This window comes from Crocodylus porosus, unplaced genomic scaffold (assembly GCF_001723895.1).
Source record: "Crocodylus porosus isolate Cpor-Errol unplaced genomic scaffold, CroPor_comp1, whole genome shotgun sequence".
Taxonomy (NCBI): domain Eukaryota; kingdom Metazoa; phylum Chordata; order Crocodylia; family Crocodylidae; genus Crocodylus; species Crocodylus porosus.
This window is the reverse complement of record NW_017728943.1, coordinates 75,195,575-75,214,528: the sequence shown is the minus strand read 5'-3', so window position 1 is coordinate 75,214,528 and position 18,954 is coordinate 75,195,575. Positions and strand designations below refer to the sequence as shown.

Genomic DNA, 18,954 nt, shown 5'->3' with positions numbered 1-18,954 from the left:
GAGCGGGGCCAGTAGCTGCGGTTGAGCCTGGGCTGCCTGCGGGAGCCGGCAACTGAGCAGGCTCTGCTGGGGCTGCAAGAGGTGCGAACCTGTTGCTAAGCTCTGGCGAGGGAGGGGCCTTGGTGCGGCGGGCCTTAGGCCTTATTTTGTCTACCACGTTCAGAATGAATCTCTTAGAGCAGATGTGGAACTCACCTTATGCCCTGGGCTGGATCCAGGCTGCAGGACTCCTTGTGGGCCAGATCCATCTGGGGGCATGAGGAAGCCGTGGTGGTGGTGGTGGCAGCAGCTTCCCTCTGACCTGGAGCATGCAGCAGCAGCTCCAGCTCCAACATGGGGCACATGGCACTGGCTGTAGGTGCCACTGTGTGCCCCATGCTGGACCTGGAGCTGCCCCCTAGTGTCATGTGCCATGGTGGCAGCTCCAGCATAGGGCATGCGGCAGGGGCTTGTGGCTGGGGAGGCAAGGCCACAGGAGTGCAGTGACGTGGCTGGAGGGCAACTGGGGCTTTATCAACCCTCACTTGCCCTCCTGCTGCTGATCATTCATGTCCACTGAACCCCAAGGTCCCCAAACTCTGTGGCAGGCCCCACAACCCAGCTATGACAGCAGTTTCATGGCCTGGGTGGATTGGTCCATGGGCCAAATCCAGCCCTCAGTCAAGGTGTTTGACACCCCTGTCTTTGAGTTTTAAAAATGGCTTGAACTGTGAAGCTCTTGCTCATAACCCTCTTCCTGAAAAGTTGGGTGCTAAAGAACCACAAGCTTAAATGGGACAGACTGTTGAGAAAAGACTGCCTAGAAAGCAAACGCACATCACCAAATTATATATGAATGACCAAATTGTTAATAGTTCAGTGTTACACCTCCCATTTGTGTGTGTGGTTTTTTTTGGCAAGGCTGGTAATGGAATTGCCTCTGGACCAAACAACCTCTCAGATGTGGATACAGAATATCGGGGGCTGTCCTGGAGGTAAGTCATGAGTAAAGATGGTGAGGAAATGTATTCCATTTCTCATGGGAAAACTTTGGTTTTCTTCTCAACTTTCTTTTTTGGTGGTGGGTGGGGAGAAAGGAGGAGTTGATTTCAGTCTTCAGTCTAACATTCCATTTTGGGTTTGGTAGTTTTTGTGACAACTTCCGGTTTTGTCACAGTTTTCATGGAAAATATTATCAGCCATGCATTTTGAACCAGCTTTCCCCTCCTTGAAGTTACTTGATACTAGCCAGCTTTCCAGCAGCTTTATTTTTCTACAGTTCCACGGGTAATTATTTCAACCCATGTTCTCAGCTACAAGACCTCCTCTGAGCCCTCGTGACAGATGTCTTCAGTGGCGATGCATAGAGGATGCACAGGGGTGCATGTGCATCCCCTGAGAGCGCCGGTGCACCCCCTGACTGGCTGCCTCACCACTTAGGCGACAGGCAGAGAGGGCAGGTGGAACACTGGTGCCCCCCTGCAAGTGCCAGCGGGGGAGTGGAGTGCCGAGGTGCTCACAGAAGCAGCTGCAGCCACTTCCGAAAGCAGCTGTAGCGATCAGCCATCCCATCTTGTGACTGGCCATAGGGAATTCCCCCCTGCCCCCTTCAATGGAATCGGCTGTGGGGGACCCCTACCCCCCTCAATGATGCTGGCCAAGGGGGGACCTGACTAAGGCAGCACCAGTCTCCCATGGATGTCTCTGTTGCCAAAATTTCAGTCAGGCTCCTAAATGAGCCCTTTCATTCCTGACCCGTCTACTTGATTGTAAATACCCATAGCTTCCAAGCATCATCCATCCTTCCTACTTTCCAGGCAAAGAGAAAAGAATCTGAATGGTTTTACAATTGTCTTACTAAGCAGAAGGCAGGGTAGAGATGCCGCTTGTGGACTAACTAAATCAGAAATTCTTAAGCTTTAATGAGCCTGAGCTTATTAGAGGTCACTGACTTCGTCTTTGTTTCTCTACCTTATTGCAGTATTGGAGGGGATGCCTCGTTAGAAAGCGTGACAACTTTGCCAAGTAAGTAGGTGTTTTGCTGTCCTGTCTAATCACCAACACATGTGAGAGAGAGAAGTGATGCATGACAATGGTGATTTGGGCAGTGCATTTACCATGAAGCTTTCCTATGCTTTTAAAAAAATCTTGGGATACTTCACAAGACTTGCCTTTCAAAGAGAGAGTATATGTTTTATTTTAATTTAATTTCATATAATCAGTGAAGCTGGGGACAGGCAGGAAAAAAATCACTCTCTTCTTGCAAATGAGCTTGCTGTGACTGCCTTGTGACTTGATTTGTGTTTGATTTTAGCAAATAGTCAATAAGTCCCTTTCTGTATCGGGTTGTTTACCAAGACTAGATATCTTAGGTGAATATTGCTAAGTATTTTCTCATGTATGCGTTAGGAATTGCTAACACTTCCTTTTGATCAAAATCCAGACTAATGGTAGGTATTGGCATCCACTACAAAATTTCAGCATATTTTTGAGTCATTTTTTTTATATTCCGATATTATTACAATAATTAACCCTTTTTAAAAATATATATTAATCAGTTACTGATTTTTTTGTATAAACTGTTTTATAATTGGAACCATCTATATAAAGTATAACATTGTTTTCCCTAGCAACACACTTACTTCTCTCTGAGAGATGCAAGGTGTAAAATCTTTTTTTGCCTAATTTTGAGCATTTGTGCTAAGATGAGTGAAGAGGGACTGGGAATAATTCACTGCCATGCATCTAAGCTCTGACAGAAGTGGCATTTACTACATGACTGGCCCCCTCAAAGTGCTCTACACCCATGCCATGACATATGTATATGGCTGCAGGACACTTTTTAAAAGAGGCCAATTGCATGAAAAATTAACTTACTCTACTAAGGGATCAGATGAAGGCACTCCAAAGTGGAGCACCTTAGGGAACTTGTGTTTCCTAGGGTCAGTGTGATCTAAGGCTGGGCTGAGGCAGCTCAGCCCCATCCCTAGTGCAAAGGAAGCGGGGTGGGGGGAGAGAGCTGTAGGCTGGGGTTTGCCCAGCCTGAGCTGAAGGGGAGGTGGATAGATTGTGGGGCCCCCCAACCCCTCTGCCTCCAGCTCAGGTTGGGAAAACCCCAACCCACAGCTCCCTCCTCCTTCCTTCCTGCACACAGCACAGGAGCTGGGAGGAGAGGGGTAGGACTGCAGGGGGAGAGGCTTCATGCAGGCTTCTCCTCTGGACTGGCTCCAAAGTGGAGATCAGTTTTCTCTCTCCCCCTAACCCAACCCAACAGGTGAACATCTGTTGGGTTGGGGGGCTTGCTTTAACTTACGGTGCTTTATGTGAAGTGCTGTGAGTTAGAGTGGAAACCTGCATGTCTGTCAGTGCCCTGAATGTACAGATCTATGATCAGTATATGATGCATACCTATTAGATGAACACATAGCATTTCCAGCTAAAGGAAACTTGTCACAGCTCCTCCCAGACCAGCGAAACTGAGATCTCTTCTGGATCTCCTGATGGTCACTGCCAGTTGAGCATGAGAGCTCTCAATCAAGCTTTAGCTGTTTGTATTATGAAGGATGATCACAAACCATGAGCCTTACTGTGCTCAACATCTCATCTGTGGCTTTTCTTGAAACCAGTGAAATGGTACAGCATGTGAATTGGAGCAAGAAGTTTTACCCAATTCTGTCTAAGTCGCTGCTAACTGGTTAAGCTATTTGTTTGGTGTTTGGCACTACTTATCACACACACAAGTGCCCAATATAATGCTTCCCCTGGGTGCATGTAGGTGGATGCCAGTAACCTAGGAGTAGAGGGTGTGTACAGTGCATTGGTCTTGTGCCTTTGGTGGGAAACAGGTACAGTCACTTCCCTTTCATTTTCCTCTTCGTTCTTCAGATATCTTTCGCGAGTTCAACGTTAACCTCACTGGTTACTCGACTGGCATTGGAAATGCAAGTGAGCCAAACGCCTTTCTCAATCAGGCCATTCCTGGAGCAGAGGCTAAGTATGTTGGGTTTTTTTCCCTCCCCAATTAGATTGTAGGGATGTATGCTGATGTGGCTGATTCAAACGGTTTATTTTTTGCCCTCTCATGCTGTTATAACTGTGTTAAAAATGAGCAAAGCTAGGCCAGTGGATGCTTGACCTTTGCACCTGGATTGGGCTGACAGGGCTTATGCTCTGTTCAGTCTATAGTTTCAAGCTCCACTTGAATTTTAGAATGAAACCAGGATATGTTAGTATGTGCCCAAGGAGTGAGGAAGCACAGAGATTGTTTTCCTTTGTGCAAGTTACAACTTGGAAGTACAAAGGGCTTTCAGAAAAATGGATCACATGCGTTACAAAATGAAAGTGTGGGGAGTTTGCAAAGATCAGCCAGGAAGGAATGGCTGAATTCTTCCATGAAGAAAGTCTTATACATTTGGAAGTGTTGGGAAGAGTATTTGAAAGAGAAAAATAAAAAAAAATAGTTGGATACCTGTGATGTCCTATGCAGTAGTGTTATTGGCCAGACAAACTTTGGACCAATTTCAGACCTGGGGGGACATGACTGCAACTCCACTAACTTAATGGTGGTTGCAGTAGCTTGCACTGGGTTTGAATATGGTTCTTTAGCTTTAGCCCTGTTTGGGGAAGACAGCCTAACACTGGAGAGACTTAATAGATTAATCCCTTGTGCGGTTCCCTTTTGGAAGAGATTCCAGGTGGTTCTTGTCCTAAAAGTACCAGGCTTTTTACTAAAAGATCCTGTCAGTGGGAGTGGCCTGTCTATAGGAAAAAAAAAACCCAAAAAGCTGGCTACTGATTTAGTTGGGAGTAGCCACAGTTTGGTCAGGAGTTCTGCTTGAGTTGTTGTGCTTGTTGGTGGTTAGAAATGCTATGTTAAGAAAAAGCCCTCTAGTTCAATCTCTCTCATTTAAAAATTTCCTCTTTATTTCCCCAGCAGCTTCACCTGGCAGCTGAATCTGGAAGCCAGGAGAGCTCTTTGCATTCACTTTAGCTGAGCAATGATAGCTAGGGTTTTATCAGAGGTTGTTTATTACTTTTCTGCAGGCTTTGACTGGTTTCTGACTCATCCTAGTATTTTCAGTAAATTTCTGGTTTTCCTTGAGATGACTGAGCGTCATCTGTTAGCTAGATGCTGTGAAATACTGCTTTTCCCCCACCTCTCCATACTCTCCCTCTCCCAAGAAAGGGAAGCATTCTCATTTTGTAGTAAAGACTGAATTCATTTGTGTTTCCATGGGATGCAACTCCTCACATGAGCAGCAAAATGCAAGCAGGGGTTAGGGGCACTAAAAATTGTCCTACACTGACTCAATCATACAGTGATCCTAATCATGGTGCATGTTGTATGGTAGAGTATGTGACCTATATTAACTTCCTTCTGTTTCATTCAGTAAGAATGACCACTAAAACTGTTACCTCAGTCTTATTTAATATAAAATACATGTCAGATTGACTAGGCACCACAGTGTTACTGGTATGAACCCAGCTGAAATTGTCAACCCCACCGTCAAAAATTGAGAGACAAAATCTTATAAATCAAGAGATTTGGAATGTAAATCATGAGATGCTATTTTTGAAGTGTGTGCATGCAGTTTCTGGGGCAAAAGCAGCAGGGCACGTAACCTCAGCCCACAGCAGGCAGCCTGCCTTTGCCTGACGCACAAATCTGTGGGGCATGTGCTCCCATGTCTTCCCCGGCCCTGGGGCTCTATTCACTCCATCCTCTGCCCCACTCCTTCCCTCACTGTGGGGACCTCGACCTGCCCCCCACCGCCCATTCCCCTCCACAAACTTACCAGCTTAGTGCTCTCTACACGTGCCTGAAGAGAAAAATCCTAAGATCTGATCTCTATCAGGAGATCATGAGACAGAATTAATCTGACTTGGAAATCGGGAGTCTCATGATTTTTTCATGAGAGTTGGCATTACTGCAGCAAAACTCATTGCTCTTAGATTGCTATTTGGTAGCCCATCTGAACTGAGCTGATGGGTGTCAGCGTAAACCCTACTAGACAGTTATCCAGATGACAAAACGGAGGTAGTTAGTCATGGTAGTCTGAAGTCAGGCAGGAGGCAAGGTAAAGTATATAATTCTCTGGTTTAGTTGGTCCATTAGGTGCAAACCTGCCTGCCTTTTTCCAAATGACAAAAGCCAAGAGTCTTCTCTCACCATCTCTGAGAACCTGGTTTGGACAGACACAAGGAAAAGGAGCTGTTCTGCTTTCCTCAGCAATGTTATTTTGTGAATATTCAGTAGTGTGGGAAAGAACACAGTGCCAACTCCTTGTGGAAAGACCAATAAAACTAATTGAAAGCACTCCATGGGCATGTGTGTTTCCCTGGGGACAAATAGTAGCAACAACATAGTTGTGCCGCTGCTGCTTGTCCCAGGGGAACACCCCTGCACACCTCCTCTGGTGCGTGGCAGATAAACCCAGGTGGAGTAGGGTAGGCTGAGGCCGGCAGTTGGGCTGGCTCCAGCAGCTTTTCTTGGAGTCTGGGGGGCCTCCTGGGGCTGCAGCACCAGTGATCTGGGAGCACAGAGTCTGGCCAGCAGCTGAAGATGTGGCTGCTTCAAATGGTTGGGCAGTTCATGTTGTAGCCATATGCACTACCTGGCTCTTTTTTTCATGTTTTTTTAGATACCGGCATTCCCCAGTATCTAATTTTGGCTCCATGCTGCAAATATGCAGAGCAGAGGACCTTTTAATGTGCACCGCATGTGTTTTGCAGCACCTCAAAAGCCTTTGAGGTGCCACAAAGTGCACCTGCCTGGTCATATGGACATGCCCCATGAGTTTGTTTCCATCCAAGCAGATACTGTGGTAATGTCCCTGAACTCTGTTACCCTCTTCCTCAAGTTCATTTCTGTCACAGAATATTTATAGTCTTATCTGAGGAGATGATAAACTGATCTCCGTGTGGTTTTTGAATTTCAAGGCACCATGGGGAGGAAGGAACTGTTTCTCTTAGTTCAGATGTTTGGCTCTGTATCAGTAATGCTGTCAAGAGTTCATTCTTTATGAGGCAAAGAAATCCCTCTTCCTTTTACCCAGATGATAAAAAGATTGTCTGTAAGTGAAAGCTGAGGCCAACATTTTTAAAACTGAGCTATTTGGCATGTCTCCATTTTGGTTGCTCAGGTCAAGGCTGAGTACCTAGTGATATTAAATACAGTTATGGGTCCTCACAGTGTTTTCTCAAACCATGTATGAAATGTTGGATTTGGGGTTTAAGGACCCATTGGATATATGGGAGTCGAAATAATTTGTAGTCCTTCATTTGGCAAAGCTTTTAAGCATGAGCCTCACAAATGTGTAAGCACATTTTTAACGACATGCCTGGTCACCCACAACATATAAATGTGCGCCTACAGTAAATCCTATGCCTGAAGCTATGGACAAATGTACCTTTTTAGGTGCTTTAAATTGATAGCTGCCCCTTAGGAGTCACATCAGCTGTCATGATGCAATTATGTCTGTGTGCTGCTGTGTAACTTTAGCTCTGAATAAAACAAGTCTGTAAGTTGTGATATTTTTTTCTAAACTTTCACCACTATAGCAGCATGCAGTGGTGATAGTTCTGTGGTAAAAGCTTATGTTGGTATCGTAAAAACTTTAAGAAGAATCAAGGCAAGGATGGGGAAGAGCTGATGTAATGAGTTATGTCTCTCACCCGACTAGCCCATTTCTGAAGAATTTAAATTTAAATCTGCCTTGGAAACAAAAAAAAGAAAATGTGTGTAGTCAGTCTGTCTTCAGCTGTGATCTGGTCTGATCTTTTCAGCTAGGCTGGTTCAGGTTGGATAAATACTTGAAAGGCTCTACAGGAAATCCAGGTTGTTGCAAAAAGGGGCATAGGTGATATTTAATAGGTAGTTCCTTTCTAAGTCAGTATTAAAGCCTATATGCCTTGCTTGATAGTAGCAGGTGCTAGGTGAATGGAAGTGCCATCTTCCAAAATGAGACAAAGAAAAATCCTGACCCTTTGATTACAAACAGACATTGCATTTGTCTGGAAAGAAATCATTTTATCCCAGGACAAAGTGGGATTGTTTAGACATCCATATCCGTTGTCCCAGGACAAACCCTAAAAAGTTTCGTGGGGCCAGTAGTATTAACAGTTTGTCCCAGGCATTTGGAAAAGTGCATCTGAACAGTTGTCCCAGGACTGCATTATTTAATCAATCGAAGATGAGCTGTAGTGCATTTAGCCACTTGGTACACCCTGATAGGAAGGGTGATGTGTATACACACCAATCCCAGGACACTTCTGTTCCAGGACAAACGCACATACAACTTGTCCTGGGACTAACTTAATGTCTGTTCCAAGGGTAAAAATGAGAGGTGTATAAGCTGCTTGTGGCATTGGTCAAGATTAACCAGGGGCAGATAAGAAAAATCTTTATATGCTTATAAGAACATTTGCCTCACAAATAAATGCAGAGCAGGGCAATTCTCAAGTGAATATTCTTATGTTAATATTTGATCTGTTTGCTGATAGGGAGGTGAGGGCAAATTCCTCCTTCAGTGGCTTATTTAGCACAGCACAGGAGAGGAAAGCTTTGGTTTCCATACAAACCATAAGCATGTTGGGCTCATTAATGTCAGTAGATGTACTCCATGAAATTATGTCAGTGATTGTTTTTCTAAAAAAGACTCAGAGGGAAATACAGTTCAGTCCAAAACTAGAGAGCTGCCCAGAAGGGCAAAACTTTCCATTCAAATTATCTTTTCCAGAGAATGTCAGAGTAGCTGAACAGTGGTGAGCAGTTTAGTCTAAGTAACTTGGAATCCATGGCAAAGATTGTATGGTGTTTGTTAGACATACAGAGAGCAAGCCGGTCTATGTAGTCACTGTCAGAGTGATCTGATAAGTAGCTTCAGTTTTCATTTGCCTGAAGATCTTTGCAAAAATCTCTTTGCTGTAATTGAGAGTGAAGTGCTAACTCTGAGCAGTAGCCCTGGGAATGTAAGCAGTTTGTTTCAGTATTTGCTGGGCACATTTCCTTAGAGTCACTGCAGGTTTGAAAATATTCAGTGTACACAGAAATGTTGATTAAAGGGATTATTTAGAGCCTGAGATTTGAAGTTTCATTGCAGTTTCAATGGATTTATTCCCCAGTTCTAATCATGCTGTTTGCTAACAAGGATTTTGCTGTATCTGGCATTCTAAAAACTGTAAGGCTATTCTATGTATTTATTTTTTCCTCTATTCTAGGAGTTATACAACAAAGAAGGATTAAGTCATGGGACAGATCTGAGATCCCATCCTGTCTATAACATTGATTCCCCATGCAAACTTAGATAAGTCACTTGGCTTCCTTATTAAATGGGGACAGCTGTGTTGTCTTACACCCTAAGAGTGAGAGGTCCAATGGCAAAATGATTAAGGTCTCTCTCTCCATGGTTTCAGAGAAATGAGTTCTAGCCTTGTTCCAGACTTGTGTTGCTGGTGCTCCCAGGGAACATGGCTGTAACTGGACACATGGTCATTCAGGCTGGAGAGTAAGGCATGTTGCTGGCCACATTGTTCTCCCATGTGCTGTTGTCTGCAGAACTTGCTAAGCCTTTTGCCCTTTGAGTTGCCAAATTCAGGAGGGCCTTTGACTTTGTAAGAGTAGCATGGATTTGAGATGGTTGGGAGTCATGTAGGTAGCTGGATAAACATTCTCTCCATGGATGCTCGTGTTCTGCAAAATGGTATTTCCATTGCTCATGGATTGTCCTCTTCCACAGGGAATTACCAAGCCAAGCAAGAACTCTGGTGAGACTAATGAAAAATGATCCAGTAAGTTGGCTGGGACTTTGTTCCTTTTCATGCTGTAAGATTAAACGATGTCACTTCACACAACAGATGTGCCTTCCAGGACACACGGTGCACATCAGTCAGGAGTGTAGTCAACTTGAACTTCTCTTTTCTTTGTTATACAGAGAATTAACTTTAATGTCGACTGGAAGATCATCACTGTGTTAATTGGAGCCAATGATCTGTGCAACTATTGCAAAGACCCTGTGAGTAAAAATCAAAAAAAAAAAAAAATCGATTTTTAAAAGGATAACCAGAGAGGACGTGTATGAGACAGGCTACTTCTCCTGTCTTTCCGAGAGAGATTCTCTCCTCTGTAGTCTGGTGACATGTAGGTGCCACAGAAGCCCTGTAACTGCCAGCCAGTGAAGATGTACACTGCTTTGAGCCACCATTAGGAAACCTATACAGCTCAACCTGCCATCCCCCACAGGTCCTGATGCAGGAAGGTTCTTAGAAGCAGGATTGTAGGCTGCTTCAGACTGGAGGAAAGCCTTCAGAAAGCTGCTCTGAGGAGAGCTTGGGGGAAGGGGTTAGAGGCCTTCAGTTTTAAACCCAACCCTGAATCTCTTGATTCTTACATGCACACACCTCTACCGTGTTAGCTACCATGAACACCTTAAGTTCATCTGCACCCAGTATGCAGCAGAGAGGTAGAATCCTAGTGGTATGATAACTTAGTGCTCTTAAACAGGCCTAGCCAAGCTCCTGTGGGGCTGGTCATGGCTAGGACGCTTTTGCCTAACAATGATTTCCACTAATAGCAGCAGGACAAGGCATGAATGAAATGGGTTTTCAGGCTAACCCATTTAGCACAATTGCATGGAGTTCCTTCCAAGGTGGTTTATGTAGAGATGGAGTGATGGAACCACCTGATCTGTGGAAAAGAGCAGGATCATCCCACTGAAAGCAGCTGAGCAGTATGGTAGAAGGAAGGGGAAGGGCATGAATCTCTCCTTCTGACGCCACTTGTGACCTTCCATTGATGGCAATTCCATTCTCTTCTGTGTCTCCTAGAATCACTATTCAGCTGTAAATTTCACTAGGCACATTCAAGAAGCCCTTGACATTTTGCATGCAGAGGTAAGTGGTGTTATTTTGTCAATGCACTGGCCTGTGTTAGGGCATAAATCAGTGGTATGCAATTTTTTCTCCTCCGTCAGTACTAGTTCCAAATGTCTCCTACTGTATAACACATCCTATTATTTCTTTAATTTCAAACAAAGAGGTATGGCAGAAAGAGGGAAAAGTCAAGGCGAAGGAGATGAGGGAAGGAGTAGGAACAGCAGTTGGGAATGCATGGTTATGTCAGTAACAAGAAGAAATGAATGAACAGCGGGACATTTGTCTTTAAATAAATGTATTGCTGTCTTATGACCCACTCCTGCTAAACTGTGCTCTGACTTTCCTTTCAGATTCCCAGAGCCTTTGTGAATCTGGTTGAAGTAATGGACCTCATCTCTTTGAGGCAGATGTTTCAGGATAGCCAAGGACAGTGCCCCACACATCTGAAAGAGTAAGGCAGTTTTGGCTTCCTCTGGCATCCTCACTGACTGTTAATAGTGATAATGCACAATTTCTGTTCCATAATTCCCCACAGAGGCAACCTGGTATCCACTGACCAGATTAGATCCCAGTAGATACCATGTGCAGTGTTCACATTGAACTCTTCTGCCTGATGAGGCTATCTAGTGGTGGCTTTGCTATAGTAAAGGGATTACAAGAGCAAGTGTCCCAATTGCTTCATATATCCCCAAGCAGCTACCTGGTCCTGGATTATAGTTACAGAAGACAGATTTGACCCTTGCCAGATTGGGATTGCTGGGAGTCCCTTTGCAAATCTCTGGTTATACATGGTTAAGCATATGACCTTAAACCACAACCCCAATCCTTGTGTACCTAATGATTACCTATACAAGAGCTCCTATACAAGGATTACCTATACAAGAGCTCTCAGGAAAACTAATCCAAATTAATTAAAGGTATGAAATTCATGTGGATTAATTAAACCACAGTAATTCTGAAGTGAATTCAAACAAACTGAATAAAAGCCACTTTAATTCAGAATAAGAGAGATTCCAAGAGGAGGACTGCTTTGTTTTATCTAATCTACCTTAAATACACATCTTTAGTTAGTGGATTTAGCAGTGGATTCTACTGCTTACCTTACTCTAGACAGGAGAACACTCCCAGACTTGACCCAAATCTTACACTAGTAATAGACTTGGATTAGGATTAGGTTTGGCAGGACTCAGCAGGAAAAGCTTCAGTTGAGCATAGGCAGAAGTCACTGTTATTAGGGTTGGGAGTGCCAGGAGTCATTGGATTAGTGCTATGGCTGGAAGGGCTGGTTGGGCAAAGGGATAGAGTTGGGGCACCTGGGTTGGCAATAGATTTGGAGTGGACAGGCTTTCTGGAGCAAGTGGAGCTCAGCAGGCTTGGCTTAGGACTGGGACAGAGGGTGCATTGGATAGGCTTGAGATAGGAACAGACAAGGCTTTCCTGGCTAGAGTCAGGGTTAAGGCTGGTGGGGGTTGCTGGGTCAGGGTGATGGCTGGGTCAAGTGGGACTCTGAGCTAGGCTTATGGTTGGTGCTGGTAGAGATTGTTGGAACAAAGAAAGCATTGAAGCTGATGGCACATGTGAAATAACAGATTTGGGATAGGGATGGACAGAACTAATTGGGTTTGGCTAGGATTGAGGCATGTTAGGATTATGGTTGGTTTGGATTGATGTTGCTAGTTAAATAAGAGTTGGGCCTGGCAGAACCTACCAGGCCGTGGTGACTACTGAGGCGAGTTAGGGTTAGTGTTAATGTGGACAGACATCACTTAGCTAAGATTAGGATTAGGATGAGCAGGACTCCCTATCTAGGATTAAGTTTTGGGATGTTATGCTTCCCCAGGCTAAGGTTATAGGGCTATGGGCTATTTGAGGCATAGTGTATGGCTGTGCCTGGTTCATCCATTTTGGGCCTGGGAAAGGCAGACTTCACTCAGCCTGGTTACAGATGGGTATAGTAGTGTTCTCTGAGAACCTTTGGGAGCCTTCTTAGTCAAGCTTATCTGTGAAGGTAGGACTGATAGGTTAGAGTTAGGCTCACAGATGGTTTGATTCTCTGCGTGAGGGTTAAGGTAAGGACTGGTAGAGCATTCAAAGCCAGGGTTGGGACTGATAAGGCCTGCCAGACAGAATTATTTTAGGGACAAGCAAGGACTGCTAGATTAGGATTCAACTAACTGAAGCCTCACAGTTGGGGTTGGGCCTAAGGGGGCTCACTGGACTTGGCTAGATTCAACTCCATCAAGCTAAGGTTGAGATTTTTAGGGTGCGGGGATTAAGGGTTAGGGTAACAAATGAAACTTAGGTTTCCTGTTGTACAGTTAAGATAAGCAGGAGTTGGGTGACCCAGCCCAGAGATGCATCAGTGGAAATTCTGCCTCTTGGTGTTAGGGTTATCCTGGGGACTGCTAAGCCTCCCCAGGCCAGGTTTATGATGTGGTAGGATTTTCTAGGGTAGGAGTGGGGTAATGGAACATTAGGCTCCTCAGGCTCCAGTTAGGGAAACAGGCGGCTGGTTGTCTGGGCTCAGATGGGGCCGGCAGAGCAGTCCATTTTTGGGCTGGGGTAACAAACAGGTGTGATTTCTAGGCAGTGGTTAGTGTAGCAAAGTTGGGCTTCTGTTACCGCTCTGACTTCATCCTGTAGCTGCAAGATGGCTAAATGTTAAAAGGCCTAATCATTAGGCTCCGATTTCTATATTCTCCTAAGGCTTAAGCGGGACTGAGGTGATCCACCGTCTCTGCATTGACCCTTTGCACAGAGGCAAATTCCATCTTGTGACAGCACATTGAGTCTTGTTGGGTAGGAGGGTATATTTTGTTGTCACTTACCTGTGGCCTAGTAAATTTCAAAGCAGACCTCCTTGAAATGCAACATGTGTGCAGTACAACTGAATAGTCTTTTAGGTACCTGAGTCATTGGACATAACGGCAGAGTAGTGCATGTTGCCTTGATATGCTTCAAGAAGTAGCCAAGCTGATAAGAGATTTTGACCTATCCATAAGGCAAAGGACAGATAATAAAACTGATACTTAAAATTGTGAAAGAAGGCAGAGGCCTTCAGGCATTCTCACGGATAGGGAATAATAGATGATTGCCTTCACAGTCTTCTATCTGATCCTGCATATATCTCCCACCCCTTTAACCTCTTTTTCAGCTATCTGTGTGGCTGTGTTCTCCCAGTGAAGGAAGGCTCACAGCAGCTGGTGATGGTGACAGAAGCTACAAGAGCCTACAAGGTATCTTTATGGGAATCAGTGCATTCACATTGCCTACTGCTGAGGTAGGAGATTGAGTTGTCCAGTGATATGTCAGGTTTTTTTTAATTATAATCCATAACTCACTCTATCCTACATCTTCCTCTCCCTCTCCCTTTCCTGCTCCCTAAAAAGATCCATTGCTGTTGCTCCAGACATGACTGCTTTGGTTGCATTGTTATTTTGAATATCAAAACCAGGAGCAAGCCCTCAGAGAACTCCCTTAGAATCAGTTTGCCCCATTATACTCTAACCTTATTAGCTGGTCAGGCAAAAAAGAGGCTTTACAGTTTTTTCTTCTGATACCATCACTCCCTGACTTTCTCAGCTTAAGGATGGAAGGCCCCATCTGCTCTTGATACACATGTACCCTGAAATACTAATTAAGGATGACCAAAAGTTTCAATGGTTGATGATGGTTCTTTTCCTCACTTGTAGGAAAGTGTTCAGGTGTTAACAGAGTCTGGCAGGTATGATACCCATGAGAATTTCACAGTGGTGGTGCAGCCTTTCTTTCGAAATACCAAGATTCCTCTTCTTCAGGTATGGTCTAAGGTCACTCTCTACATGGGGTGGGTGAGTGCATGGCATATAATCCATCTAGGATAATAAAAAGTAAAGCATCAGGGTCTGCTATGCACTCTTGAAATCATACTGTTCCTGAATACAGATATTGTTGATTTTGGTATATTATTAACAGCACTTGTATGATTTTTAGTGGTCAATGGTTTAATGGTCAATACTTTAGTCTGACCCAAAATCCTAGTTACAGACTTTGAAGAACAGAAATGGGTACCAATTCAGCAGTAGGCCTCCCACCCCACTAACCAGCCACCCCAAACCTCTGGGTCAAAACATTCAAACTTTAAGGAAGTTCAGCTCTGGACTGAAAGCTGTTGGCCTTGGTTTATGCATAATCCAGCCTTTCCTAACCTAAATATCCCACAAGCAAGCCTAGCTTTTAAAACTTTCAAACCCAAATTGCTTCAGGTACTGCTCTGAAAGTACAATTCTGCTCTGAAAACTGACTATCATATCTGTTCATTTTAGTGACAAAAACTTCTTTCTGTTCTTTTTTTTTTTTAGCCTGTTAGTCTTGCAGTCCTAATGCAGCTACAAGAGCAGGAACTAGATTTTGTTCCTTCATTTGCATCACTAATGGACTTATTAGTGATGCAATTCCAACAACAGCTATCATCCATGTAAGCACATTGAAATGTGCAATGTGATTTGCAGATCAGTACTGCTGGTGATAATTCATTAAGAAGGAGAGTCCAGAGTTTGATTCTCAGATCTCTGAGATTTGCATCTCTGAGTGGAAGTACTGGACACACACACTACAGAATTCAGTGATCCCATTTTTAGTTCCTCCCTGGTGTAGATCTGCTTGTTACACATCATAATTTTATTTAGGAGTTGGCTCATTATAGTACTTAGTTAGCCTGCTGAGTAGTACCTCATTTCTTCCCCCTAGACAACCAACTGGCCTTGTGTATGGAAGGGCAAATAATGTACAGCCTCTGTTCTAAAGTTATCAAAGTACACTAACAAAGTGTTTAAGGATTCTCTTGCCCTCAAATGTCCTTCACACTCTCACCCTTAGGATGGCCGTCCAGATCTCTCCTACTTTGCACCTGACTGCTTCCATCTGAATCAGAAATCCCACTCTCAGCTCTCCCGGGTACTCTGGAACACCATGGTAGGATGGCATACATTTGTACACAATTTAAAATGTTCATCAGCCAGCATGGCTCAAAACACCTTTGCAACATTTCCTTTGTGTAATATTTGTTAAAATGGGGCAGTAGTGGCCACTCCTGACTGGCTCAGAACTATGCAGGCAATCGCTTGTAACCAACAAGCTGCATTATACAGATCTGTAGCTGAATTGTGGCAAAAATACTTCAATTCAAAAGAAAAAACTGCAGTGCCTTAGTTAAAATTTGCATGGTCTATCAGGGGAATGTGTTTTCAAAGTGATAAGCCTCTCCAGTGCTAACTAAATTTATGTTTATATTTACAAACAAATGACTTCACCACAGACAGCCTCAGGTAACAAGTTGAAGAGCCACTTGTCTGGGTATCCTTGTACTTGGGAGACTAGACAGCTCAGGCCACAGCTGATGGGACCAAGAAAGTTTCACTGCCAGTCAGTGTTGATGCAAGTCCGTTATTGACTAGGTGGTGAAATAGGAGTTTGGAGATTGAGCCCTAGTGGTGTAACACATCAGCAGTAGGCTTGTCTACGTGGGGACGCTCAAAAAATTAATCTAAATTAACTAAAGAGGTACATTTAAGGTAGATTAGATAAAACACATTAGTCCACCTCTTGGAAGCTCTCTTATTCTGAATTAAAGTGGCTTTTATTTGGATTCACTTCAGAATTAATGTGGTTTAATTAATCCACTTGAATTTCACACCTTTAGTTAATTTGGATTAGTTTTCCTTAGAGGTCTTGTATAAGTAGTTCCTTTGTTAGACACATCATTTTTCCACTGAGGCAGAAAAATTCAAGTCCTCATTAACAGCCGCACAAACTTTTTTTGGAAAAGGAAGATGTTTAAGCCCTGATATTTTGGCCAATTTCCTTTACAGCTACTTCTGCCTTCCTAAATCTGGCAGTTTGAACTAAACGTAGTATGTGTCTTCAGTTCCCATTTGAAACTGCTGTCTATTGTCATTCTGCTCAGTTACACAGTCATCAAGTTCTGTCTGAGAAAAGGTTACATTTCAACTGTTAACAAATTAAGATCTATAGGCACAGGAGGAAGTTTATCACCGCTCGGTAAAGCATCTTTGGGTTCTTGGAATTAAAACTGCACTAGAAATATGAAGTGAGAGAACACAAGTGTAAAATAAATTGATTGAAGCTTTTTTTCCTTCCCCACAAGCTTCAGCCTATAGGAGAGAAAACGGAATCCATTGACTTTACAGCTAATATTGCCCTGAGCTGTCCAACTGCAGTAAGTACAGCACCATTGTAGAAGCAGGGTGTTGGGGTAGCCCAGCTTTTGCTCTTTCCTTGGAAAGGACTGGCTCTTCCTAAAACAAGTCTGTTAAAATTCTACTTCTCTGTTTAAACTAGGTGTGAACAGTCTTTCATCAGAACTACTTCAGTGCTTCTGGGCCTTACACTACCAAACAAAAACCAAATGACAATGTGATTAACTTTTGTATTTTAACAGGTTTGCTCAGGCTTTTAGAAGTACTTTGACACCTGAAGAAATAAATAGATGTCTAGTGGCATTTGTCATAGAGTTCAGAATGGGTTTTCCCAGTAAAATTGATAGCTGTTAGACAACTGGACACTCCTAAAAAACCCACTAGGCAACTGTCTGTATCTTTAAGCATCAAATACCTTTAAAAATGTGGCCTTTAGTGACTGCTGTTAAAGAGGGGGTATATATGCCACACAATTAATTTTATTTCCCTACCTCCTCTGGATCTATAGAGGCTGAAGGCTACGTAAAGCTCCAACATGTGCATTTCCTTATACCACCACAGCCGTTGTTTCACTGTTTGTAACCTCTAACTTCTTTTTGTTGGTGAGCCAATGCTGTACGAGTTGCTACATGTCAGTGAGGGAGGTCCTACTCTTTTCTACCTTGTTCCTGCACAAAAATTATCCATCTCTAAATTTTCTAATGTGCCCAGCATCATGGTCTATGTGCATCCCCTGCCTTCGTGATATGCATTTGAGCATCCAGCTACCAGATAATGTTAACACCTCTGTGAAAAGATTACAAGTGCAACTCATGGTTTGGAACATCATAAGAACAGCCACAGCAGATCAGACTATCAGTCCATCTGGTCCTGTATTCCAGGCTTTGGCATGACCAATAAGTGGTGCCTCAGAAGTTGGCTGAATGCAATGAGGGGATGAGAAGGAAGATTCTTTGTGTACCTGTAGAAATGAGGAGCTTATCCTGCAGCATGAGAGCTAATTACGTCTGCAATTTGGCATGTATTGCTACAAATACTTGTGGTCAAAATTTATCTATTCCTTTTTTTTTTTTAAACCAGCTCTGTGGTGTTTTTGTCTTGACAGTCTCCTAAAGCAATGGGTTCCACAAACTTACTGGGCTGTGTGACATGTTCCATGTTTACCTGGTATTAATTTTACTGGTCCAACTACTCTATTATCATGCAACACAGTAAAAATGAACACTGGATTCGTTATCCCTGTATCTTTCATAACCTCAGCTCCAAAACTTCTCAGAAACTATATGTTCTTCACAGGACAAGCTTATAAAGTTTCAGGATAGTTCTTGGAAGTCAGGCATCCAGAACACAGAAATGTTATCACAGATGGTTCTGATTGATTGGCACTTCTCTTGGTGATCTCAGCAGAGAGACCAAGGACCCAGCAGCCTGTGGAGACCTGAGCTCCAGTCTCATCCTGGAAGATGGTCTCCTTGCATCAGAATTGATCCATGTGAATGAGGGAAAGCTTGCACTATTGCAGTCTATTCTGGACCCTATTCTATAAATATGCAGGATTTTAGTCACTTGGACTGTTAATCAGCACCTTTCTCTGGTTCTCCAGTTCACTTAAATTACTACTTCTTCAGCCTGCCCATTAATGGATTCTCTTAAAAAATATTCCTGTTCAGACCAAACATGATTTGTACTTTCCCTGCACATACCCTGGTTAGAAGACATTACTTTTGGAGGAAGGATGTGAAATGCTTGGTACTTACTGGGCATATCTACATGTTTGTTAATGCACCTTGGATACTGCATATTTAATTTAGTTCTTGCTCAATAAAGTACTAACTAGATGTGCAGTAACTAGAGTTACTGCTCAGTAGCGCCGGTGGAGTTTTTTGTGATGCTTACTGTGCATTAG

The 18,954-nt window shown here is 43.5% G+C and overlaps 1 protein-coding gene across 1 annotated transcript in view; it reads left to right on the top strand.

The window, feature by feature from the left end:
• The window catches only part of PLB1 (phospholipase B1), a 102,706-nt gene that overhangs the window by 54,224 nt on the left and 29,528 nt on the right, over nucleotides 1-18,954 (top strand). Inside the window, exons 26-36 of the mRNA XM_019548590.1 lie at nucleotides 901-974; nucleotides 1,961-2,004; nucleotides 3,865-3,973; nucleotides 9,717-9,768; nucleotides 9,912-9,992; nucleotides 10,804-10,869; nucleotides 11,202-11,302; nucleotides 14,006-14,087; nucleotides 14,544-14,648; nucleotides 15,709-15,804; nucleotides 16,997-17,068. Coding sequence (XP_019404135.1) covers nucleotides 901-974; nucleotides 1,961-2,004; nucleotides 3,865-3,973; nucleotides 9,717-9,768; nucleotides 9,912-9,992; nucleotides 10,804-10,869; nucleotides 11,202-11,302; nucleotides 14,006-14,087; nucleotides 14,544-14,648; nucleotides 15,709-15,804; nucleotides 16,997-17,068 — 882 coding nt within the window. The remainder of the gene's footprint in view (nucleotides 1-900; nucleotides 975-1,960; nucleotides 2,005-3,864; nucleotides 3,974-9,716; nucleotides 9,769-9,911; nucleotides 9,993-10,803; nucleotides 10,870-11,201; nucleotides 11,303-14,005; nucleotides 14,088-14,543; nucleotides 14,649-15,708; nucleotides 15,805-16,996; nucleotides 17,069-18,954) is intronic.